Source organism: Pantherophis guttatus, chromosome 6, assembly GCF_059756535.1.
Source record: "Pantherophis guttatus breed Tessera chromosome 6, ASM5975653v1, whole genome shotgun sequence".
In the NCBI taxonomy this organism is placed as follows: Eukaryota; Metazoa; Chordata; class Lepidosauria; order Squamata; family Colubridae; genus Pantherophis; species Pantherophis guttatus.
Genome location: NC_142068.1, coordinates 48,740,363 through 48,765,571, shown reverse-complemented (window position 1 = coordinate 48,765,571; position 25,209 = coordinate 48,740,363). Strand labels below are relative to the sequence as shown.

The following is a 25,209-nucleotide window of genomic DNA, read 5'->3' as shown; positions in this document are numbered from 1 at the left end:
TATTTTATACAAACAAATAATTCACTCAGAACTGAGCTAATGGGAAACATACAGTGTCCCAGTCATGCACAGGAAAGTGGCTGCTTTTTAAATCCTTTCTAGTTTTTATCTTGCAAGAAGTGGTTTGTTATTTTCATGGGTCTCAAATGTTTCATCAGTCTCTATATGTATATGATGTAAAAAAAACAATGTGATTTGAAAGTAGTATTCATCTTAAATTCCTAAAGGTTATTTTCCTTTTTGCAAAGGTGAAGCAAAAAGCACTGACGCTAGCAGAGATGCAAACTTTCCTTCAAAAAAGAATTGAAGATGATGAACAGCTGCGGAAAGACATTGAACATGTTTTTGCTGAGATCAATTTGTAAGTTTGCTTTTTTCTTTTATATTATAAAAGCATATATTAGATTATTATTGTACTCATGTATATTACCTCATAACAATATATATTATAGTATACCATAATAATATAGTAGTAGTAATTTTAATTAAATAAACCTATGCTACAGTACCCAAAGTGTAAAAGGCCTTTTTGTTATGGAGAAAAAGTCTAAGAAAACATTATAATTGTTAATCGTGTTCTTTATTCAACATTATCACAGACAATGGAAAAGTTGTCCTCTGAAAGCAGAACCCATCAGATTAAAAGATTAATTTTTTCCAGTGTAGATAGTCCTTGAGTTATGATGCTAATTGGTACTGGTACTTGGTCATTAAGCGAAGCATCACATGACTGTGCAACAACAATTTTGGCAGTCTCAATTGTGGTCATTAAGTGGGAACTATATGGTCATTAGATGAGGACCTCATGCTTCTTCTGCCTATGTGAACTGTCTCTGCTTTAACTCCTCCCATTTGCCTATCTCTCCCCCATCTTTGCCTGTTGAGTTGCACTGCACAGCACGACTGAGGTGAAAAGGCTGCTGTATTCTGCTGCCACCACCTAGCAGGTCAGAAAGCCTTTTACTGGAAGGAACTGTCTTCAGATGAATCACCAGGCACAGGCTAGTAAAAGAGCCAATTCTCTTCCATTCTCTTCCCTATACCCCTGGCAGGCACAGGAAAGAAAAGGCCCAATATTGGGCTGGATGCAGAAATGGTACCAGTTTTGGAACCAACCATTCTCCCTCATCTGGCCTTTCTCTACCCTCTTTGAACTCCACAAGCAAGAAGCCCAGAGGGCAGTTGGGTTGAGACTGCTCCCTGTGCAGGTACAGTCTTCTCTTGTGGCTCTGGGAGCAGGAAGAGGCATGACTCCATGCCTTGCAAGCACCACAGACAGTGGTAGGAAAGAGGAAGACAGCATTGGAGAAGAAGAGACCAAAGCAATGTGCACATGATCCCACTGCCTGGAAACATTGTTTTTGTGGAAAGTACTCTTGCTCCCCAGTTTCAGTGTCATTGCCATGGTCATTGCTCACACCCAGGCAGTCCCAAAGGAACTACATAGGTGAAAGCCAAGTGCTAGCGTGGCCAGTAGCAGCATCGGCTCCACCATGCGCAGGTGCCAATGAGCACACCTTTTCAGGGAAAACCTCATGGGGCTGTCCACCACTACCCCACACAGTAACTCAGATGTGGTCCCTCATATCCTCACCTCCCCACCGCTTTCAACTGATATTTGTTGTCTTTTTCACCTCATTTCCCCTGGATTTGCTAACACTGGCTGTCTCAAAGTAACACTGCTGCAGTGGGGCAGACCTGCCAGGAGGCCAGTGCCCATGGAGGCAGCAACTAGGAGTCAGAAAAGAAAGTGAGGCCAGAGCCCCTGAACCTTGGAGCTTGAAGCCAGCCAGTGTCACCAAGTCCAGCAGAGGGGAGATAAGGCAAAGTAGAAAACAAAGGTCAACTGGGGTAGCAGGAGGGCCATAGCAGGTAGGCAGCAGAATACAGCAGCCTCTTTCTCTTGGCTGTGTTGTGCAAAAGGGCAGAGATGAGGGTGAGATAAGCAGGTGGGGAGGGGTGGAGTTCATGCAAGGCAGGAGAATATGATCATGGAGTGGTATAATGATCATAAATGTGGGCCAGTCACCAAACGCTTGAATTTTGATAATTTGATGATAGGAACACTTGTGCCAGTTACAAATGTGAGGACTGGTTGTAAGACAACTTTTTCAGTACCATCATAATTTTGAACAGTTGCTGAATGGACATAACCTGAGGATTACCTGTATAGTTAGATAAATCAGTACCTAATATAGTCTAGATAGGGTTTTTTTTTCCCCTGATCATGGTAAAATGTTAAAATAAGTTATATTATTTTTTTAAAAATGTTATTTAACTGTAGGCTTCGGGAACAGAAAATGAGATTTCAATTAGATTTGATGGTCCAGTTCCTCTTTAAACAAGGACAAGTGGAACTAGACGGCACCAACTTAATACCAGATTACACAGATGCTATTTTGATCAACAGGACTATTATTGAAGAGCTGAACAGCATGATCTGGGTAACAATCTTTCTTTGAAAAGATAAAGCCTCTGCAGATGAAAAGTTATTTTCTTTGCATTTACAACTTCTAATTAAATACAGTTCTAGTTTTTTAAGTGACATAATCAACCTTATTTTAATTTTCTTATCATGTATTACAAGCCCCAATTAATGCAATTCTCCTAACACTTAACCTAAATACCAGTGAGCATATAACCTCAATGATTTTTCTTTCTTATTCAATGTGGCTGTCTTTGCTTTTAAATCCATTATATTCAATTAGCGCACAAATGTTGTTAATTTGAAGAGTCAACTTTGCCATTTTCCCTTCAGTTTTGCGAAATCTCATCTACCTGTTATCAGAATAACAGTATGTTATTTAAAACAATATGTTGCATGAAGAAATATTTCTTTTTTTCAAGGCTCAAGGAGAAAAAAAGATTGCCAGTATGGTAGAAAGTAAAGATTTCCGTAAAGGGATATTTCAGCTGGAATGGGAACATCGAAAAATGCAGATGCAAGTACAAGATCTGAATCAAAAGGCTCGAGATATACAAAAACTAAATGTTACAAAAGATCATCAGATTGTAAGTTCATATTTTCAAATACTTATCACGATGATATAAAATATGTAACTGTATTGGAAAGTACATATCAGAGTGCTGTAAAACACTATGAAGTGGTATATAAGTCTAAATGCTATTGCTATTCTACTTATCTCATCAATACCTGCATGAGACCTCTCTATATTTTATTCTACATTATAGTGGCACTTAAAGTTTGTGAACCTTTTAAATGTTCAATATTTCTGCATAAATATGACCTAAAACATCATATTTTGTTCACATAAGTCCTAAAACTTATTTGGATGTACAAACTTCCTGCTGCCACTTTTGATCCATTAGTGCAGGTCTTTCCTAAATTTCCTTCTCTGACCATTAAGCCATTGAGGGCTCCTGTCTCCTTTTTCTGATTGTTTCCTAGCCAATATCTTTCCCCTCATTCCCAAAGTTCATCCACACATTACAGGTGTTTCAGTCAATAAGAATACAATCAGGTGTAAGTGTGGGAGGTCTGAATAGAATTTTTGGTATTTTGATTAAGTCTGCTCTTCACAACACAAGTATGTAGAGATGTGTCATGGCTTAAACAAAGATTTCTGAGGACCTCTAAAAATAATTGTTGCTACGCACCAGGATGGAAAAGATTACAAACTATTTCCAAAGAATTCTGACTTTACCAATCTATTGTCAGGCACACTATGTACAAATGGAGGCCATTCTTATCCTTCCTAGAAGTGGCTTACTTTTTTTTTTTTTAATTTGATTTATATGCCGCCCTTCTCCGGAGACTCAGGGCGGCTTACAATGTGCTCAGCAATAGCCTTCATCCTTTTGTATATTTATACAAAGTCAGCTTATTGCCCCCACAACTGGGTCCTCAATTTACCTACCTTAAAAAGGATGGAAGGCTGAGTCAACCTTGAGCCTTGGCGAGATTCGAACCTGCAGTAACTGCAGGCAGCTGGTCTTAATAACCAGCTTAATAACAGGGTGCCTTAGACCCCTGTACTACCAAGGCTCTAATCAAGATCTCATCAAGTATAAGGCATGTAATACTCTAGGATAATGATGATGAACCTTTTAGACACCGAGTGCCCAAACTGCGCACACATATGTCCAAACTGAAAGGTGTGTGCGCGCAAGCGTGCACATGGCTAAATGTGTGTGCATGTGAGAACATGCACACATGTGCAGATGTGCACATGTACACACGTGCAGATGTGCACATGCACACACGTGCAGATGTGCACATGTACACATGTGCAGATGTGCACATGCATAGACATGCACAGACATGTGCAAACGTGCACATGTGTGGAACATGCACAGACATGCACATGGACATACACGTATGCTCAGCAGAGAAGTGGGACATCCCAACACTGGCAGCGTGGCAAGAGGTAAGATCTTTTTCTTTCGTGGGCTTCTGTTTTGTCGTTTGCAGGAAGCAGAAGCTCATGAAAGAAACTCTATGGAGATCTGACCTGGGGCGACGGTGCACGTGTCAGCAGAGGGCTCTCCGTGCCATCTCTGGCACGCATGCCATAGGTTCGCTGTCACGGCTCTAGGATGTTTCAAGTAGCTAAGGAAAATATCTAAGGAACTAAAGGCCTCTGTCCCATTGGCAAATATCAATGTTCATGAGACCACCGTTAGAACACTGAACAATGATGTGGAAGGCAGAGTTACAAGGAGAAAGCCACTACTCTTCCAAACTGCCTATAGTTTGTACATAAACGTGGTTAAGCCAGAAGATGATTGGAAGAATGTTCAGTGGACAGATGAGACCAAAATAGAACTTTTTGGCTTAGATGAAAAGTTTTATATTTCACAAAAGTCAAACACTGCCTTCCAGTGGGAGGGCATTATCCCATCTGTGAAATGTGGTGGTGGCAGTATCATGGTTTGCTATCGCTGAACCAAAATGGCTTGACATCATTAATGGAATTCTGAACCAATCAACAAATTCTACAGGGAAATATCAGGGTATCTGTCTTTGAACTGAGAAAGTGGATCATAACCACAAGACAACAACCCCAAACACACAAGTTGTACAACCAAAGAATAAAGTTAAAGCAAAAGAAAGTTAATGTTCTGGAATGGCCAAGTTAAAGTATTGACCTTAATTCTATAGAAATGTGAAAGGATATGAAGCAGTCAGTTCACGTGAGGAAGCTCACCAAATTTCTGAGTGAAGTGTTCTGTAAGGAGGAATGGGCTAAAATTCCCCCAAGTTGATGTGTCAGCCTAATCAGGTTATCAGAAACACTTGAAGTTGCTTCTGCCCAAGAAAATACACTACTTAGCGAAAGCAAAGGTTCAAATAATTTTTGCACAAACCAATATGTAGCTTTGGATCACTTTATTCAATAAAGTGAAAACAGTTGTTTTTTACTCATTTGGTAAATTAAGTTTTATCTATTTTATGACTTATGTAGAGAACAGATCAAACAAATATTTAACATTCAAAAGGGTTCACAATCTTAAGAACAACTGTATATGCATTATATCTGAGACTGGATACTATAGTCTGCTAGTTCAATTAAAGCTTTTGGAGATAAATGTGAATTTACTTAAGATTTGTTACTGGAAAGCAGTAACAATCTTCCTTTGAAAGTTTACCTTTGCTATGTTAATATTGCAAATCCAGGATTTAACATCAGGAAGCATCAGCTATATTAGCTTGATCTTTTGTTTTTAATTTCATAGTTCTTATCAGTCTTAAACTATGATAAGCGGATGAATCATGAAGTATCAGTAATGGAAGGAACATTTAACTTTCTAGACAAGGTAAGTTTTCTTATGGAATAAATTTTAATAAAGAAACATGGAATATGCTACCTACTCAACATATTTACCTTAATTTAGACTTACAGATGTCCCCATACTTATACTTGCTAAGAAAGACAGTTTTGTATTCTTGCTAATGCTATGAAATACTTCCAATCACTTCTACTTTTGCTTTTTACCACATCTGTAACCTTCAGTCCTAATTTGTTACCTGAAAAATTTTTTTCTAGAGTCACTTCCCAACCCTTTTTTTTCTCATGGTATACAAAGCTTGCTACATGAAAAGGATTAACATTATTTTTTGGAGTATAAAGTGCTCCGGAGTATAAGATGCACATTAGTTTTTGGGGAGGAAAACAAGAAAAAAAAATTCTGTCTCTACCTATCAGCATCCATCGGTATTCATCTGGCTAGTGTCCTTGCAGCAAACAGCCTAGTCAGCTTCAGCATGTTATTGCAGCCTGATTCAGCACAAGCAGCTAATTGGTGGTTGGATCAGCCTCCCAGAATTCCGCCAATCAGCTGTTCCAGGCTGCGGGAATCACCACAGCCCATCATCGCTGATCGCTGGCTCTGTGCGTCACATTTTCGGCCTCCGCGCATCGTGTTTTCGGCCTCTGCATGTCATGTTTTTGGCCTGTTCCAGGAAGCAGGGATCGCTGCCAATCCCTGCCGCCTGGAACCGGCCAAAAATGCAACATGCAGAGGCTGAAAACAGGGCATGTGGAGGCCAAAAACAGAACATGCAGAGGCCAAAAACGCAACGCATGGAGGCAGCAATTGGCAGCAATGGGCTGTGGCGATCCCCACAGCCTGGAATGGGTGGTAAACGGGGCAGGCAGGGGTCAAAAATGGCTGGCGGGTGGGCAGGGCTTCGACATTTGCTGTATAAGACGCACAGACATTTCCATACACTTTGGCGGGGGGGGGAAGTGTGTCTTATATCCCCAAAAATACAGTAACTTACTAGAACAATTTTATTTGCAAACTTGTTTGCACACAAATGTCCATCACCCAGCTATTACCGGTAGATGAGATTATTTTTGGAGTTTCAGTCAGTAAGATTTATTTCAATATATGCTCTTCAATTCTGTCTCTACTTACTTCAGAGTTGTCATATAAATGAACTATGATTTTTCTTTCTCTATCTGAATACACTATTGCATAAGTTAATCTCCTTCTAGCTATTAGTCGTCTTTATTTATAATGTATCAAGAGACAACATTGAAACATCTTTGTTTTATTTGCTTTTTATTACTACCTTAGTATCACTTTTCCTCAAACATATAAGTGTATTATAGATCTTAACTTAGTGGTCTCCTCAATTTAATGTTCATCTTGCATTAGTGAACGTATATGAAGTCTAAAACATAACTGAAAAAATATTGCTTCAGTTCTGAAGTATTTCCAGTGAATCAAATTTTATATAGATTAAAAATAAGACCATTTTGGAAAGGGGATAGAACAGAATTAAGAAAAAGTTGTTTGCAAGCAACTTAGGTTGACAGCATATCAGAATGACTTAGAACTGAATGGTAGAAAGATCACTAACAACCTGAACTATTTAAAGTAGATAATATATAAATAATTTGAAAAAATATTTATATATTGATGAAGCTTAACTATCTTATGCGAGTCATATATGACCTCAATGACTTGGCCTAAACTGTAGTATAATAGTACTTTAAAGAGCTAAATATTAATCTCCTAACAAAAATCATGATTCAGCTCTTCTCTTTTTTTTTGTTAATATTCATACCAGAATTATAAAGCACCAAAATATGCAGTGTTCAGACACAAAGCAGACAAGAGTGTTTCAAACATGTCACAGGCATTTTCATCTACACCAGGGATCAAACTCAAGGCCCACGGGCCAAATTTGGTTGCTTAGATCTGGCGCTGGGGGCCACCCTGGAAACAGTAATGGTCCGGCTCACAGTGCCTCTGCCAGCAAAAATGTTTTCACTGGCTGAGGGTGGCCATTGTGGCCGAAAACAGCTTGAGAGCCCATTTTCACTGGCAGAACATTTGGGCCACAGGCTCCCTCGACACAAGAGACATCAAGCTGGCCACGCCTACTCCAGCCCCCCCCCCCGAGGTCAAACAATGGCCCTCAATGAAATCAAGTTTGACCTATACCTTAAATATGTACCTTTTCCTGGGCCTGCATAGATGCAGGAAAACAAAAACAATTCCTATTTTTTTGAGCCTGTACAGCTATCATAGAAACTCAGAAAAAGCTACTGTTTCTTTAAAGAGAAGCCAGTAGAAACAGAAAGGACCCCTACCAGATCAAAAGCACTTTTGCCTGCTTTGGATCCAAATCTTTTATATAGTTGAGTGCTCCTGTTTTACTTCAACTTCTCACTGAGGGAACCCTCACTTTCTATTAATAGTTTTAATTACTGGCTACATTTTTAAACTTTGAATTAAACTGTATTAAAAGCTAACATTATCCTCCTTCACAAAAGAAATAAAATGTTTAGCATCTTTTCACTCATTCTAAATTCTAAAGATCCCTTTTTAATAATTTTGTTTTTAATTACCAGGTTCACAAGAAAAATATAGAACAAAAAGAAAAAATAATTAAAGAATTGGAGAAACAAATACACTTAAAAGACGTATCAAACCAGAAGTTCAGCAAGAAATTACAAGAAATGCTTGTTATTGTATCAGAAAGGCGGCACATTTATGAGGCTACTGGTAAGTGACATGCAAGGATCAGATATCACCCCCCAAAAATCATGATGTATCACATAGCTAGTGAGTTCACATTATGCACTTTATGAAAAATCATTTTTCTCCAAAAAATAATCTGGATATCAAAATGTGTACATTTTCCTAGGTCAATTACCAACTGCCATAACATTGTTAAGCATTGCAACATATTCTGACATTTTTATTAATTCCGTTTTGTTATTTTAGTTTCTTTCAATAGTTTTGAGGAGATGGTTATCGATCTTCTACCACTAGCAACTGGACCACTTCATTCAGTGAGCCTTTCAGTAATACTGATGGGCAGCAAATGAATCTAAAATAAAAACTGTTTGGGGTGCAAATGTAGTAATCATATAATGATGTACAGCTCATAACAGCAAGATGATACTTACCATAGTCCTATTAGTAAATTTGAAAGAAGCTGAGGAACACTGGTAATCAGTTTATTGATTTTATTCTGAATATTTTTGTTTAAAAACCAGACTCGGAACTGCTGAACCAAAATATTGCTAAGGAGCATTATGAGGACATTGTACAACGACAGCACCTGGTAGATCTTGCCAAAGCACAAGCCCAGGAGTTAGCCGTCCTTCAAGCTGAAGTGGAAAGATTGAGAATGAGAACATTCCCAGCTTTCTTTGATGTGCAACAATTTTAGCAATAAACACTCTTAGGCAAGGTAGGATTTTCCCCCTTCCTGAATTTCTCTTTCAACTTTATTCTTTATTACATTAAGATAGTTTTATAAATATTGTGTCATAATTCATTTTGATCACTTCAACATATTTATATTCATAATGCATTTAAATAAATACCAATTTGTATTGTAAGAGAGTATTATTGTCATACTAAAACTGGTATATTTAGACATTCCACTTTTACAAAACTAAAAGATATGCAGTGGACTTAAAAAAACTCATAAAGGAACAGAAATATTTCCTTGCATATGGAGAAGTATCCTAAAGCAACTTGGCAAAAGAAATTGGCTGAAAAATTGCAATTTGAAGAAATACTGAGTTAAGGACAAATGAGAAGGGACATAACAGCAGAGTGTTGGAGTTTAATGTATTAAATAAGGAGGGATAGATGTCCAGGATTTAAATATAGAGTGTGGACTAAAAAAAGAAACAGAAAGAGGTAGCAGGTTCTTATAATAAACTATTCATACAATGTGAACTTAAATTCAATTCTTGAAAATAGTCATCTTTTGATATATTTTTAAGAGTGAAATAAAACACTAATTTTTATGGATCTGTAAAATCTTCATCTGTTCGGATATAATGTAAGAGTTTGTCATTTAATCCAAAATTGTCAATCAATTGAGTCAGACTTAATTTCTTGTTATCAGTAGATAAGGCTGATTGCAGCTCATATAGAATTGCTTGGGAACTCTTTCTCCATTTTGATATCAGAAACTGTAACTCTTCTGGGTTATTCTGTAGGGAAATAGAAAAAAGTAATACTTATAATGTGTTGATATAGCTGAAATGGGTAACCTAGATAAAGGTTCCAATAGAGCAGTGGCTCCCAACCTTTGCGGTTTGGCCTGGCTGGAGGGGGAGAGAGAGGAACTGGGCTGTGTGGGCCTTGCGGGAGTATTGGGCTAGTGCGCATACACACAGCTCGACTAGCGGGAGTGGCAGACTGGCACACACATATGTGAGTACCCGCCAACCCACCACTCATGCAAGTTGAGCTGTGTGTGCATGTTTGCGCGCTCCAGCCAGCCACTCACACGGCCCTATTCCGAATAGGCTATGGCCTGGTAATGGGCCACGGCCCAGGGGTTGGAGACCCCTGCAATAGAGAACAGAAATTTCCCCCGCCCCATGTTTGTAATTTACTTTCCACTTGAAAAAACGAAGTATCATATACAAAACTATTTTAAAAATCTTATTGGACTTAGACTTAACTATATTGTCACTTTGAATGTACACTAATTGGCAAACATTAAAATGAAAATTTGTTGCATACAATATAACTTATATTAGATGTAGAATTAGAACATACATTTATTTGAAAAAATGTTTCTTACTTTCTAGAACAAAGTACATAAAAGCACAGTTTAAACAATGGATATGACTTCTGCAAGGAAAGATCATAATTTTAATGTGTGCAAAAAGACAAGAATGGGTGAATGACATTGAGTACAAGTATAGTTTATATACAATTAATATTACATAAAAATAAGTCTTTTCAGCTTTAAATTAAAAATAGACAGCACTTTACATATTGGCAAGAAATATTATCTTATTAAGGAACTGGGCAATTTCCATTACAGTTAAAGACTTATTATCTCTAGAATAGATAAAGCAAATATATTATGCAAGAATGAACTGGAACAAAAATTGGCTTGATGACATGCTAAGATTGGTTAGTATTTGGGAATGCAATAGCATAACAAAAGTATTAAAAAAACAACCTTATTTGCAGGATTTGTTTTTAATATATTTAAATTTATTTAAAACTGTTTCTGAAGTTTTAATATTTACTTTACTTACCTTTGTTCTATATAGTTTGACCAATTTAAGTCTTCGAAGAATGTCCTCTTTTTCCTGAAGCTGCTTCATTAGTGTCATCTTTTCCTCCAACAGCTCCCATTGTTTACAGTCTGTACCCAACAAATTAATTTCTGAAGAATTGTGCGTAGCTTTATTATATCCATTGTATTCAGATAGTGAGCTGTCTTCTGCAGAACTCTTCGAACACATAGCTTCATCAGGAACTTTTTCCAACCACTTATCCTCAGCATGCAATAGAGAACATGGTTCTTCTTTAGATAAAGTTTTCTCCTTCTGATTACTGTTGTTTTCATCATCTATTTTAAGTTGTTTGGCAACAATAAAATTTGAGTGAAAGGATCTTCTTGTTTTCTTCAATCGTTCTCGTAGGGTTGCACTCATTAACTAACATAAATGTAAGTAAGAACTGTTTAATAATCTAAATATATAAACATATTAAAATAAATATCTTGATATATTTATTACCTGTTTCCCTAAGCTGCTGCTTTGAACAGAATTATCACAATTCTCTGTAGTGCAGGATAATGATCTAGGTTTGTTCAATATAGGTGTCCCCATTTTGAGAATTGATTAACCTGCTTGAAAAATAGAATACTTCAAGGTTAAGATAGCCATTTCCATTTATCGGTGTAAAATCATCATATACAATATTGCTTGAATTCTGAAGTCTTCAATTACAGTACTGAAGTAGGAACCCCGGTTAATTGATCTCATGAAGAATCTAAATCATAAACTAGCAACTTGCACATCTGCTACTAGAATAGCTAAAACCACACTCCTAGACAAATTTCCGTGTGTGTGTGTGTGTGTGTGTGTGTGTGTGTGTGTGTGTTATTCACACACACATTTATTTGCAACTTGTATGTGAAAGACTTCATACTCTTGGCGATAAAGCTTCTTCCACAAGCTTTAACTAAGCTTCTTTTGGAAGCAGAATTGTCTATTCTGCAGGACACAAACTAGTCGGAAGGGTTACTTGAGCATGTATTCGACAATATCTGGCCTTGTTATGTGTCCTATAATAGTTCCATGGAAGCCGAGAACTAGTAAGCCCCTGAGGAGGTGGGAGAGGATGTGACCTGCCTTCCCAGAACAGAAGAGAGAGAGAGGCTTTTTCTCCCATTAGCTTTAAAGGTCTCTCATCCTTCATTCCAAGTACCTTTCGTCCGGGAGGAAAAGAAATTTATCTTCAGAGGAACTGAAAAAGCCGCTGGCTCCGCCACATCTTCTTTAACAGCGGAATAACTTCGCCTCGCATTAAATTACCTCAGAAAGAAAACACAATCCAAAAACTGGGCACTCATAAACACACACAGCCATGCCATGTTTCGGATTACCCGCTCAAGCGGAAGCGTATTAAACGCACCCGGCAAGACTTAACCTCTCTGCGCAGCCCGTTGCGTCACGGTCTCAGCTGCGCGGCGGGCAAAGATGGGCGGGAAGAGCCAATCAAGGAGGAACCGGGGAGTTCTGACGGAACACTAGCTGGGCGGGCGGGGGTGGGGTGCCGACGTTTCCTGCACCGCGTTGGCTTTAACGCAGCGTTTTTCAAACTCGGCCACTTTTAAACTGTGTGGACTTCAACTCCCACAATTCTCCAGCCAGCATTTTGGAAGTTGAAGTTCAAAACACCTTAAAGCTGCCAAGTTTGAAAAACGCTGGTTTAATGCAATTCTTTAGGATTCTAGGCTCGCTCGAACTGACTGAAGTCCCCTTACGTTCAAAGGAGCTTATTCCCAAGGGCCCTAGACTGAAGTTTGGTGTGCTGTTCTATTTATTCCCGCTTAGCAATTATTAAAATTTCTAGGCGAGGCTTTTAATTGTAATTTCTCTTGGTAGCTATTAAGGGGTGCAGATTCTGTTTTTTACGTATGATTTTTCTATGTTCTCATCTTGATTCCTCCATTCTTTAAACCACAATTACGTAAAAGTATGGCAGGCAGCTGTTTGCTTGTTTGTTTAAAAAGCTACCGTTTTCTTATTTCTAGCTAATTTTTGAAACTGAGTTTTTATTGGCTAGTGGGATACATCAAGAACTAGAGTTTTTGTCTCCCAAGCCCTCGCCTGTACAGTTTAAACACCCAAGAGCATTAATGCTTTTGAATGTTGTTGAACACATGCATCACAGAACAAATCAAGTAGAGGTATTATTCAAGATACAAACAACCATTCTCAAGCTATATTTTGGGCACACTATTCAAAGATCCAGTTCCAATTCATCGAATTATAATGGTGGAAAAGGTGGAAGGAAAACAAAGAGAATTAGAAGTAAGGATGCATTGAATTATAGTAGTAATAAATATAACCGATCTAAAGGGCCAGGCCTAGCATAGATCGTTCTGAAAGGAAGTCTATGTGGTTTGTAGCCAACAGGAATTTGAAGGTACCTACCGGTAGTTAATCAAATTATTCAGTCTGTTTTGACTATTTTCAGTTACATTTTATCAACTTAAACTGATTTTCACATCTTTCAAACTACCACAGTTCTGCTCTGTTAAATATTTTTATATAATAGTTTTCATTAAGATGAAGCAGCTTAAAGTTAAAAAATTAGGTATTTCAGTTTCAAATAGTTCTTTCCTTTTTCTTTTGATATGACTTTGGCAATCTATCATGCTTTGTCTTGCAATGTAGTTGTTGCCAGGATTAGTTGACATCTGCTCAGCTTTGGTGGCCTACTGAAGCTTTCTATGGATATACTGCCTCCAAGCACTGAGGACAACCCATTATGGGCATTTTGATTTGGGCTGGAAAGAAACTAGATACCTGTTTTCTGCAGAGTCATCTGCCCTTGTAATACCAAACTTGCCACTTGTGGAGTCACTGCATGTATCTAATGAAATTTATTTTAGTTTATAAATGCATAATAATGCATTTGTTAAATTTTTGTAATGCATATAGGGTTCACACTATTCTCTGCTGCAACAGCTTTATAATTCAAATTACAATACAAAAAATATTTAAAATATTGTTCTGCCAACAATAACAAATATTTGACCGTGCTGGAATGGGAAGGGCTAAAGACCTTTCTCTGCTGCTTAGTAACTGTACTGTACACATGTTCCTCCTAATTAATGCTCCAGGACACAGAAATTAATACGTAGTATGCTTTGCGTGTCAAGATAAATCATAATGTTTAGTTTTAATTGGATGAACTAAACATGATAGTGAGTAATAACAGTGTCATCTGGATTTGCTTGCGTATGAATTGGGTGGAGCTTTGGAGGTTTTGCATTTTCTGCATAGAAACAGAAGAATTTATAATAGGACAAATTGCCAGGAGTGTCTGCAAGTGGGTGGGAAATGACAGAATCCTGCAAATGTCATTGATTTATCAGATTGATATTTTTCCCTTTCATTCAGGAGCTGAGGGTGGGGTACATAGCACTCCCTCCTATTTTCCTCACAGCAACTCTTGTCAACCAGAGAGGGCTGAGAGAATGTAACGAGTGAATTCCTATGTGGGAGGGTACATTAGAATGTGGGCCTCACTGTTTCTAACCCAACACCTTAACTTCTACACCACAGTGGTTCTGATGTGACTTATAGACCAACATCCAACATCATATTAGATATTAAAATCATCCCTTACATGGGTGACCTTTGTGCAGGCCATCTGACAGACAAAATAACTAAGGAAAAATGGTACTTGATACTCCACATCACTACTGCAGCTAGGATACTATACGCGCAAGAAAGGAAAAACAAATTAATACCCACAGAAAATAAATTGATTTGGAAAATTACAGAATGCGCAGAGGCAGACCAGTTAACGAAATTACTTAGGAACCAAAAAGATTCTGATTATTACAAATGTTGGAATTTATGGTATAATTGGGTGAAAGAAAAGAGAGGGAAATGAAATGGATTGTATTAGTGGTATAGGCGCAGATTTGTGTACGTTAGTTGCAATAACCTTGCATGTATATATGTAAAATATTGTATTTTTAAAAATGAAAATAAACTTTGTTAAAAAAAACACATGAGTGACATCAAGTTAGCCATGCCCACCCAGTCACATGCCCACCTAGTCATGCCCTCCCAGTGGTCATTAGGCAGATCATATTAGTGGTCCGCGGAATTTAAAATTATGAATTTAGTGGTCCCTGAGGTCCAAAAGGTTGGTGACCCCTGATTTAGATGATCAAATTTTCAGTTGTCCACTGAGATTATCAATGTTTTAGTTACCTAGCAACATGATACATCCTCAAACTGAAATTTCTGTAAGCAATTCTTTTCAAATACATATTTTTACAAATTATCCATCCATTGTTTAAAAACATATTTTCAAAAGTTTTGCTTTTCAATTACCGCTTGCTCCCTCTCTATTATTCTTGGGTATGTTTATACACTACAGTATTTAGGAAAATGCTTAATATGTCCAGGATGACGTGGATTTGTGTTCCACCAAATTGCATCAGTTTGCTTTTAAAATTTCAGAACACATTTTGTTTTTCTGCAAGAAATAGAATGCATAACATAGCTATTAGTCTTCCATTTTCATTCTGAAACGGACTGTCAGTGTTTACAAAAATTTGGTGTAGCACATAGACTTGAAAAGAAAACTTCTTACTTGTAGGGGAGGGAGGGGAGGATATGGTAAGAGAAGAATTAAAGCGAATACATGGAATGTATACATGGGCTACAAGAGAAACATTTGTGACTTCAAGCAAGACAGAACCAACATATCAGCCTTTCCCATTTTTTATTGTCCTCCCTATATAAAGAATGACTTATCACAATGGAATTTCTATTGGGGAGAATTGAGACTTTTCACTGCAAATATTCATTCTCGCACAGAGGAATGAGCGGAAAATGAGATGACATATTAACTAAACAGAATTAGCAGTTCTAAAATTGAATAAAAGAACAGCTCAGTCCCCTCAATCTACCCCCTTTTTACCCTGATTTATATGATGTAAACAGTGCTGAACAGACCCTTAGCACAGTGCCAGCCAGTAGTGCATATTTTCTTGGGAGCAGGAACTGTGGAATGCATTGGGACATTACAAAATATGCATGTTTGGATATATGTTTTCTGAGTTCTGAATGTCCACTAAAGTTCTGTCAGAGAAGTTTATGCAAGCATATATATTACAAATTGAATGCCTTATTTTACAGGCAGTTAACTTTAATAGATAATAATTAATTCAGGTATTATTGTGTTTATAGCCTTTTTGCTTGGCATAATTTCTTCCAAATGAATGGCTGTTTTAAATTCAAAATAGTCTTTCTTTTGGATAAATGCAATATTTACCATCTAAAATTAGTCCCTTCTACATCCCTATATATATATGTGCATATGTATATATGCTTGCAAAACTGTTTCTTTTTCTTAGAAGCTATATATCCTGATATAAGAAATGATGGCTCACAGCTCTTTAATTGAGCTACTATTGGTTTTGCTTTCAGTATAAAAGACCACAACTAGAGGCTGTTAGGAATTTGCTCTTTCTCCACATATAATGTTCCAAAGAGTAAGAGTCATTTTGCTTTGTAATGTTAAGCAAGCTCCTGCAAAATCAAAAGGAGAGAAAAATACCCTTCTTGCTGGTAATTTCAGTGAGCTGTGCTAGAACTTGGCACAGCTTGCCCTTCTCTAGAAAAACACAGTATCTTGTATCTACAGGTACAAGTTTAAAAACGTTGTAAGATTGCCAGATTCCTAAGTCAAAGCAATAATTGAAACCAAACATCATGCAATTAAGCTGTCCCAGAATGAAATTTGGCAGCCCTGAGTCCTGCAACTGAATGGAATTCCAGTTTTAGGTGATGGAATATATGCAGTTTCTTAGCATAAGAGTAATTAGTGGCCATTGAAACCAGTGGCTGAATATGTTACTGTGAGGTTGTGCTATTGTTTTATTATTAAAAATGATAGTCCTATGAGACACTGCAATCTAAAGTCCCTATATGCTTCCTTCTCCAGAAATCTGTTAATTAATATTCACCTGACATAAAAGGGAAATAATTATATTAGTCTTTCTTGTCTATGGAGATTCTCAGTCATCCAGGTCATGGTTGTCCCAAAGGTGCTTTTTCAAGAGGCAACTGGTCTTTCTGGTTTTTCTTTGAAGACGTTTTGCTTCTCATCCAAGAAGCTTCTTCAGCTCTGTTTTGAAAAAGCTCTGAAGAAGGTTCTTGGGTTGGTCTTTCTTATTTTCACTTATTTTCACAGTTAGCACAGTTAGCTTCTTTTAATTGCCTGTAAAATTTGAGCAGCAAGAAGCTTTAGGCAGAAAAATAAATTGCATATATATTCCCTCTAGAAAATAGTTTTTAATTATTTAAATCCATTCTTCCCTTTTTTTCCTCATGGAAGGTAAGTGTACTGCCATGCTAGAGTGTAGGCAATTCAAATTCCTCTATTTTCTAGAGGGAATATGTATGCAATATATAAGGCACCCCTTACTTAGATTTTTTGAGAAGAAGATCACTGACTATTTATTAGATTTCGGGGGAGGAGAGGATATATTTTTCTGCTAACATGCAAACTGAGCATGAGATATAAGAATCTGAATTACCTACACTCTAGCATTGCACTACCTAAATTTTCTGTTGCTGGAAAATGTAGTGCACATGTATAATCATATCCTATTAGACCATTTTAATTGGCATATGATCAGAATATGTTCAGTAAAGGTTTTTATGAATTCTGTCAAATTATGGAATTGCAAGGAACCCTGCCTATAGTAACTGTCTTTGGATAATATGGATTGTAAGCTTAACATTTTGAATCTTAAAAAGAGCCTTGGTGGCGCAGTGGACTAAACTGCTGCTGTTAAAGTAGTACTTAACTGCCAGCTGCCTGCAATTACTGCGAATTCAATTGTCGCCAGGCTCAAGGTTGACTCAGCCTTCCATCCTTTCGAGGTAGGTAAAATGAGGACCCTGTTTGTGGGGGCAATAAGCTGACTTTGTATAAAAATAGAACACGGCTCGGGGGGGGCCAAAAAAGCCCTACTAAGCAGGTACATACAAAAGTATGAAGGCTATTGCTTAATGCATTGTAAGCCGCCCTGAGTCTCCAGAGAAGGGCGGCATATATAAATCGAACTAATAAAAAATAAATAAATAATAAAATAATAAATACATATCACTTTGGTTCTCTTGTGGAAGGGTGCATTTTGGGCTCTGTTATTTCTTTTGTAGGAATAGTAAATACCTGTCCTCTCCTCAATAGACAAATCTTCCTAGTATGTAATGTTCAACTCCCAAAATAGTCAGCAATCAGTCTACCACTATGGAATGCTGGAAGTTGAAATCTTACACTTATGATGGGTGCCAAATCAAGGAAGGCTGTGGGACTGAGAATAAACCATATAATTGTCCTTGAATAGGTATGTTTATGACTCTACTGTATGAGGCAAAACATTATGTTGGCATGAGAGAGGCAGGCACAATAAAAGGACTGTGTTGGCATTTTCATTTCATGTCCCATCTTGTGTTAAATGGCATTTGTAGATTCCTCCCCATGTGAATTTGTTGGTAGTTTTTTATGCTTCTGGAATGTACCTTTTGATAAAGGATTGCCAGTGTTGCAAGTCTACACTTGGTAGAAAAAGTTCTATGCCCCAGGAAAAACAGGTGCAACAGTAGCAGACAAGAGCCAGCAGGAAAATCGCAAGCCCCTTAGAATAAAATAATCACCCAACAAAATGATACTAGTCAGCCCTGGCACATAATGGAAAAGGAATTGAAGAAATCTGAATCCCTGACTCTTCTAACATTCTGCATGTAATTTCTTCAAAGATGCCTAATTCTAACTGTGTATTTGCAGCCAAACATTAACATATTAGCTTTAAACTACTGAATAATAATTTGGTATTCAAAAATATAATTTGTGTTTAGAATTTTCCTTAGTGTTCAAAATGGTTTTATAAATAATAACTTAAATGACTATAATTTTTTTCTGTAGCATAATGAGGTTTAGGCTTGACGTTCAGTTGAGACAGTTATATAGATAGTGGGAGTAACTAATATGTATATGAACCAATATTAAATAAAAGATTAAGTTGTTTAGATAAGTCTGGACATTTTCTGCTACCACATCAACTGGAATATGTGAACTTTGAAGGGAATTGCTTTTTTTTAATGATGCTAGATTCCATTTAGATTTTGTATAGCAAAATACATGCCTGGGCTACAAACAGTCTTGTTCATCATCCACTGCATGTTTTGCTTCATGTGATGTTAAAGAAGGCTGGGAATTCAATACTTTTCTGACTCAACAGATGAACAAAGAACTCCAGACAATCTTGTTATCGGTGGCTATAGTTCACAAAGTAAAATGCTTAAGGTGTGATTTTTAGATTTTGCATAAACCTGTCAGATTATAAATCAGCCTGTATCCTTTGTATCAGTCATACATCATGGGTGCTATTGCATAAAGGTAGTCCTCAACTTACATCCACAATTGAGCCCAAAATTTATGTTGCTAAGTGAGAAATTTGTTAAGTGAGTTTTCCCCATTTTACAACTTTTCTTGCCACATTTGTTAAGTGAATCACTGAAGTTGTTAAATTAGTAACACAGACGGTTGTTAAGTGAATCTGGTTTGCCCATTGACTTTGTGTGTCAGAAGGTCACAAAAGATGATCATTTGGCCCTGGGATACTGCAATTGTCATAAATATGAGTCAGTTGTCAAGTATCCGAATGTCAATCATGTGACCATGGGGATGCTGCAATGGTCATAAGTGTGAAAATGGTCATAAATCACTTTTTTCAGTGCCGTTATAACTTTGAATGGTCACTAAGTGAACTGTTGTAAGTCGAGGACTACCTGTAGTTTTAAAGTCAGTTACACAAATTTTGCTTTATTGTTACCTTTGAGAACATGAAAAATATGCCTTTGGATTCAGTGCTAGTCATCACTGAATTTTCTTTTTTCAGCTGCTATAAATCAGACTAGTGCAGGAGTGTCAAACTCAAGGCCCAGCGGCCAGATCTGGCCGATGAGGGACCCCTGGAAATAGCAAAGGACCGGCCCGCAATACCTCTGCCAGTAAAAACGTGGCTCTCCCGAGCTGTGATTTTTGATGGCAGAGGGTTGCAGGAGGCATCCCAGCCGAAAACGGAGCTTGGGAGCCCATTTTATCTGGTAGAGTACTCTGGCCACACATGCCTCCAACACGAGTGATGTCAAGTTGGCCACACCCACCCTGGCCACACTTACCCTGGCCCCCATAGTCAAACACAATCCTGATGCAGCTTGTGTTTTACACCCCTGGCCTAGTGTATCAGTTTGACACCCCTGGTCTAGTGTATCAGCAAACCAGTTATGTTGTCTGTTCTAAGTCCATGTTATATGATGGGAGGATATATGTCTATGTATATTTGGATACAGACATGGCATAGTGAATATTGGAATGTATTTTCAGGTATCTAAGCAGATGTGTGGTCTGTATTATCTGCATCCCCCCCCCCGAGTCATTGTGAGAAATCACAGCTTGAACAGGCATGTTCAGTTCGTCTCTTCGCAGAGGCCGCACCCTTCTTCATGTATCAGTCATATATCCTACAATGGCAGTCCCCTCCTAAGGCATTTAACTTCTCTATACAGCATCATGTAGCAACAAGACCGTCACATGTATAAAGCACACACATTCAGGTAGTGGGAGGTCACACAGAAGCAGCCTTCCATAATTTAGTAAATGCCAAAACCATAACCTCAAGAGTCTGGGTGGAGAAGAACATTTCCAGATGAAGTTACTTATTTCATTTTATTCACCCTGCCTTGTTCAAAAAAAATTATGCAGAGTTCAGATGAGCCTATTTTCTTTGTCAACCATTTCTTCTCTTATTAGAAGAGGTTCACGAAGAAAGGAAAGGCAGAACCAATCTAGTGTTCTACATGTGTTTCCTGCAGTATTGTATTCAGCATGTAAATCATGTTCACTCTTTCAAAATGAATCTAATAAACAGTATGTAGTAATGGGGTCAATATGTACAGAGAACCAAATGGCTTATTTTAAGTCACTTGAATGAGTTAGTAAATGCCATTGAGTCTGGTTCAACTTCTGTATGGACAAGTGCTTGCAATTTTACCTGTTTTTACTAATTGAAAGCTCTGCCAAAAACATGGAATTTCTATCTAGCTATCATTTTCTCCCTTAAACCTTGCATAATTATTTCTTTTAGTCCGTCATTTGCATCACGTCTGCAATAATGTAAGGTTCGTCTTGCTGATCATCACCTCAAAGTTGCAGTGAGTCTTTAATTGGCTTAGGAGTGATTGATGCTTTCTTCTTGCAGTCCATGGTACTCTTAGTAAGTGTACTTGGATGGAAGTCAAGCATAATTGTTTGAGGGATGAATCCAGCCTGCAGGCTACCAAAATGTCATTAGTGCACTGAAGGGGTATAAAGGTCAAAACAGAAGCTATGTTGGGTGATACGATCCACCTATTTTGTAGGGGAGAAACACAGGTGTCTTTCAAAAGTGGCAAAGAATAGAGAAGGAATCCTTCTACATATTTTGTGTCAACGTTTAGATGAAACTTTACAAGGCACTTTCACTGCATCTTGGGGCTATATTGGTTTTATATATGGTAGTTTAATAAATGAAGAGTTATATTTAGTGTTACATTAAACATGCAGTGTGCAACTGATTCTATTTTTGTTGTTTTGTTTACATTAAAATAAGCGTGTGAGAGTTGATTTTTGATGCAGGGTACAGTTTGAGGTCAGGAAAACTGAAAACTTTCCCTCAGCATTTGCCTTGCAAAATTTTTCCCCTGAAGTTCAGTGACCAATAAAGATGGAAAGGACAGTTGTCATGATTGAAGTGTGTGGCTGCAGAAGCTTATTTTTCTTTTAAATAAAATCTTAGGGAATATTGCTATATAAATGTTGCACATACGTTTGTTCCATAAAAAGAATTTTATATTGATGATGACATTGCAAGATAGAATCAATAGCCTAGGGAAGGACGTAGAACAACTGCTTTATTTCTTTTTTGTATGCAAATCTGAATGAATTTAAATATTTTTATTTTATTACCATAACATATCAATGAGAAAAAAAATAAGAATCAGAATATAAAACAATATATGTGGTATTGAGTATTATTAAGCCAGAGAGAAATTACAATAAAATCAATAAAAAAAAAAAAAACCCTTCACTGCTCTTTTAAATAAAAGCAGAGTGGAGGGGCCATCCAGATCTTGGGGGTGGGGGGAACCTCATTCCAGAGGGCAAGTGCTGCTACAGAGAAGGCACATTTCTGGGGTCCTAAGAAATGACATTGTTTAATTGAAGGTACCTGGAGCGCACTGATCCAACAGAACTGAATCACCCAGGCAGATGTTATGGAGAATAGGCAGTCCCTCAGGTAATCAGGCCCTGTGCCATAGTGAGCTAGGTAACAATAAATAGTGGTGTTACATGGGCAAATTGGGGAAAATGAATCAATATACATACATGAAAAACCAAATTTATATATATTATAATAAGTACATAACTGCAACTCAGTTTTTGAGTTCATGAGTTTCTCCCTGGCTGGGGGAACCGGGCTGCATGAAAGGCGGGCTGGTGGGAATGCACACATGCAGTTCCACTTGTGCAAGCAGCAGGCTGGCAAGCACGCAAACGCACAACTCTACTCACACAAGCGGCAGGCTGGCATGTACACGTATGCATGTCGGCCTATCACTTTTGCAAGTGGAGCTGCATGCATGCACATGAGCGTCAGTCCACTGCTCACGTGGCCTGGTTCCGCTATCCCCCTCCCCAAAGCCAAGCCACCAAGCCGCAAAGGTTGGGAATCACTGGTTTATAGACTATCTTTCTATAAACTATGCCAAAAGATAGGTTCCAAAATATGGGTGCTACCATTTCTTTGAGTCCTGAATCATCATCTCAATAATATTTTATTTTTCCATTTAAGGTATCTCTTCCCCAGGTGTGGGGGAGGGGTACAACTGGAAGTTTAAAATGAAATATTGTAGGCAGAGTGATTCATAAAATAGCATACTAAGCAATTGTCAAGAAACACCTATCCGGTTTCTTACTCATCAATCTTCACAAAGTACACAGAGGGGCAGTTTAAATAAATAAATCCCTTTCTTTTGCAATATTTAGATAATTCTTCAACTAAGAATGTCTATTAGATAGATTGAAACCCACATTAGAGAATTAATATTTTTCCTCTGGAATAAACAGATTTTGTTGTAATTCAGCCAGATGAGAATTTTTATCACAAACAAGAATTCAGTCAACCAAATAGTTGATTAGCAATTGCTAATGTGAGGTCCTAAATGTTTTCAATAGTAATCATGGTTCAGAAATTTGTTTCTTCTTTCTGCCCTTCCCACAAAAATAGCAAACCTTTTCTGTGGTACCTGATGGCCTTGAGGTTGAGTCATCCTTGATTGTGCTTTCCAGGGAATTCTGGGAACTGAAGTCCATAGATCTTTAAATTGCTAAAATTAAGAAACACTGGTTTGTATAATTGCCAGTTGTGGCCCAAGGATTGCTGAGTCTTGACTCACATCTTACCGCACATGAGAGCAATTTCTCCATAGTTGCTTTCCATAACTTCTGATTATTATTAAAGAGAAGGAACATAATAGCAATAGAAAATAGTAGTAGTAATATGAAAACTGCAATTTTAGAGATTTCTAATTTTGTTTCACTATATGTCCTGCTTCTAACACTAAAGTCCGCACTCAGATACCTGCATTTTTTAAAGTCAAAGCTTTTGACTCTATGTATATCTAGACAAGTATGAAATAAAATGGTTGATACATGTCTTGTGCATTGAAATACCTTCGCTCTACAACTTACACTGTCAATCAGATATTGTTTAGCTTAGATACGTAATAGATAGAAAAATTAATCTAGATCTCATTTTAGATCTTTAGATTTCCAATAATAAGTTCATTATTTAGAATCATTGCATTAGTCTTAAATTTTGTGGGAAACTTTGTAAGAGTGTCATTGGGGAATCATCCATGGTAGTTTATCACCTCTTAAGAAACCTGATTCTAACCCATCTCAACCCATGTTACCTAAAATTACTATTATCATGATTCATTATGGAAAGCAAATAACAAAAAATTAAATTGTATTGTTTGTTTATTTAGTGTATGGCATACAATGTCAAGGAAATCTACAAATGCTAGACACAATGCAGTCCTGACAGCCTAAATTGCTAGTTCATTCTGTTTGGTGCTTGCATGCCTATCCTTGATGCACCACACAAGGCAAACCAGCTTACACTAGCTGACTAATGGCGCTCAGGTTGCTGGCTCTTCTGTGCTCCTCCGCCTGTCTCGTCTTGTCTCACCTCATATTACATGGCCTTTCATCTGGCCAGGTCCAGCACTGGTTTCTGTTCTCCGCACACATGAATGCAGCTAGGTTATTCCCATGGAAATGATACCCATTTATCTACTTGCAATATTGCATGCTTTTGGACAGGAGCAAGCAGCGGGAGTTCACTCTGTCTTGTGGAACTGGGCTCAAACCACCGGAGTGCAGATCATTTTAAATCGGCATTTCCAGCGTCATTAAGCCACTGCGCCACCATGTCCCCATTATTATTTTTTCATGATGAAAACCTGATTTTGTCTTCATATATTTTAATCTGTTATCGATAAATTGATAAGTTAATGGCATGGCTGTAATTTACTAAAACAATAGAGGGTTTACCTATTAAAAATAGATTATGTCAAATGCAATCATAGAAATATACTGTATTGGTACCGATGGTTGCCTTTTGTGTAAGGAAAGGGTCCAGCACACCCTTCATCATAAGTCTCCTTTTTTATTTACTAAAATTGTACCAAATTGAACAGATGCTGAAATGTGGGATACTGGACAATTGTCCAGTTTGCCCCTCTTAAAGCTACCACTAATGTTTAAGACAAAACCTCTTTAGCTCAATTTGTAGTGCTTAAATAAAGAAGACAAGGCATTAAATTTGGATTTTTGCATGAAAAATGAGACCTAATCAATTTTGGTTCTCTAAAGAGATTCTTGTCAAAATTTATTTGTTCTAGGGGTTTACTGTCTTTCTGGCTGATGGCCATGGAGTGCAATTAAAAAACCTGACTTCGGTCCAGCCCCTGACTTAGAAGAGTTGATAGTTCTAAACAATCTTGTAATTCTTAGCTTTTTATATAAGGATTCCATAAGAAAGTAATATAATGCTGTTGAGCTACATGAAGACAATTTTAATAATCTTGA

The 25,209-nt window shown here is 37.5% G+C and overlaps 2 protein-coding genes across 5 annotated transcripts in view; one reads left to right on the top strand and one right to left on the bottom strand.

Moving 5' to 3' along the window:
• The window catches only part of CFAP43 (cilia and flagella associated protein 43), a 51,396-nt gene extending 40,039 nt beyond the window's left edge, over positions 1-11,357 (top strand). The window contains exons 34-40 of one of the 2 annotated variants that reach the window (XM_034440042.3): positions 249-361; positions 2,285-2,444; positions 2,848-3,012; positions 5,698-5,778; positions 8,328-8,481; positions 8,979-9,175; positions 11,091-11,357. In XM_034440042.3, coding sequence (XP_034295933.2) covers positions 249-361; positions 2,285-2,444; positions 2,848-3,012; positions 5,698-5,778; positions 8,328-8,481; positions 8,979-9,154 — 849 coding nt within the window. In that variant the 3' untranslated portion in view covers positions 9,155-9,175; positions 11,091-11,357. Of the gene's footprint in view, positions 1-248; positions 362-2,284; positions 2,445-2,847; positions 3,013-5,697; positions 5,781-8,327; positions 8,482-8,978; positions 9,176-11,090 lie in introns of those variants that run through there. The other variant, XR_015728646.1, reaches the window with a different exon arrangement.
• SFR1 (SWI5 dependent homologous recombination repair protein 1) lies at positions 8,935-12,451 on the bottom strand. Of its 3 annotated transcripts, none has more exons than XM_034440046.2 (4): positions 12,178-12,451; positions 11,484-11,596; positions 10,998-11,402; positions 8,935-9,932 (listed from the first exon to the last, which is right to left on the bottom strand). In XM_034440046.2, exons 2-4 carry the CDS (start codon positions 11,574-11,576, stop codon positions 9,741-9,743), a joined length of 690 nt encoding a protein of 229 aa, XP_034295937.1. In that variant the 5' UTR covers positions 11,577-11,596; positions 12,178-12,451; the 3' UTR covers positions 8,935-9,740. The 3 variants fall into 3 exon arrangements, with proteins under 3 accessions (XP_034295937.1, XP_034295938.1, XP_034295939.1); XM_034440047.2 differs by having other exon boundaries at positions 11,484-11,593; XM_034440048.3 differs by having other exon boundaries at positions 11,484-11,593; positions 12,285-12,351.
• Positions 12,452-25,209: the final 12,758 nt, after the last annotated feature.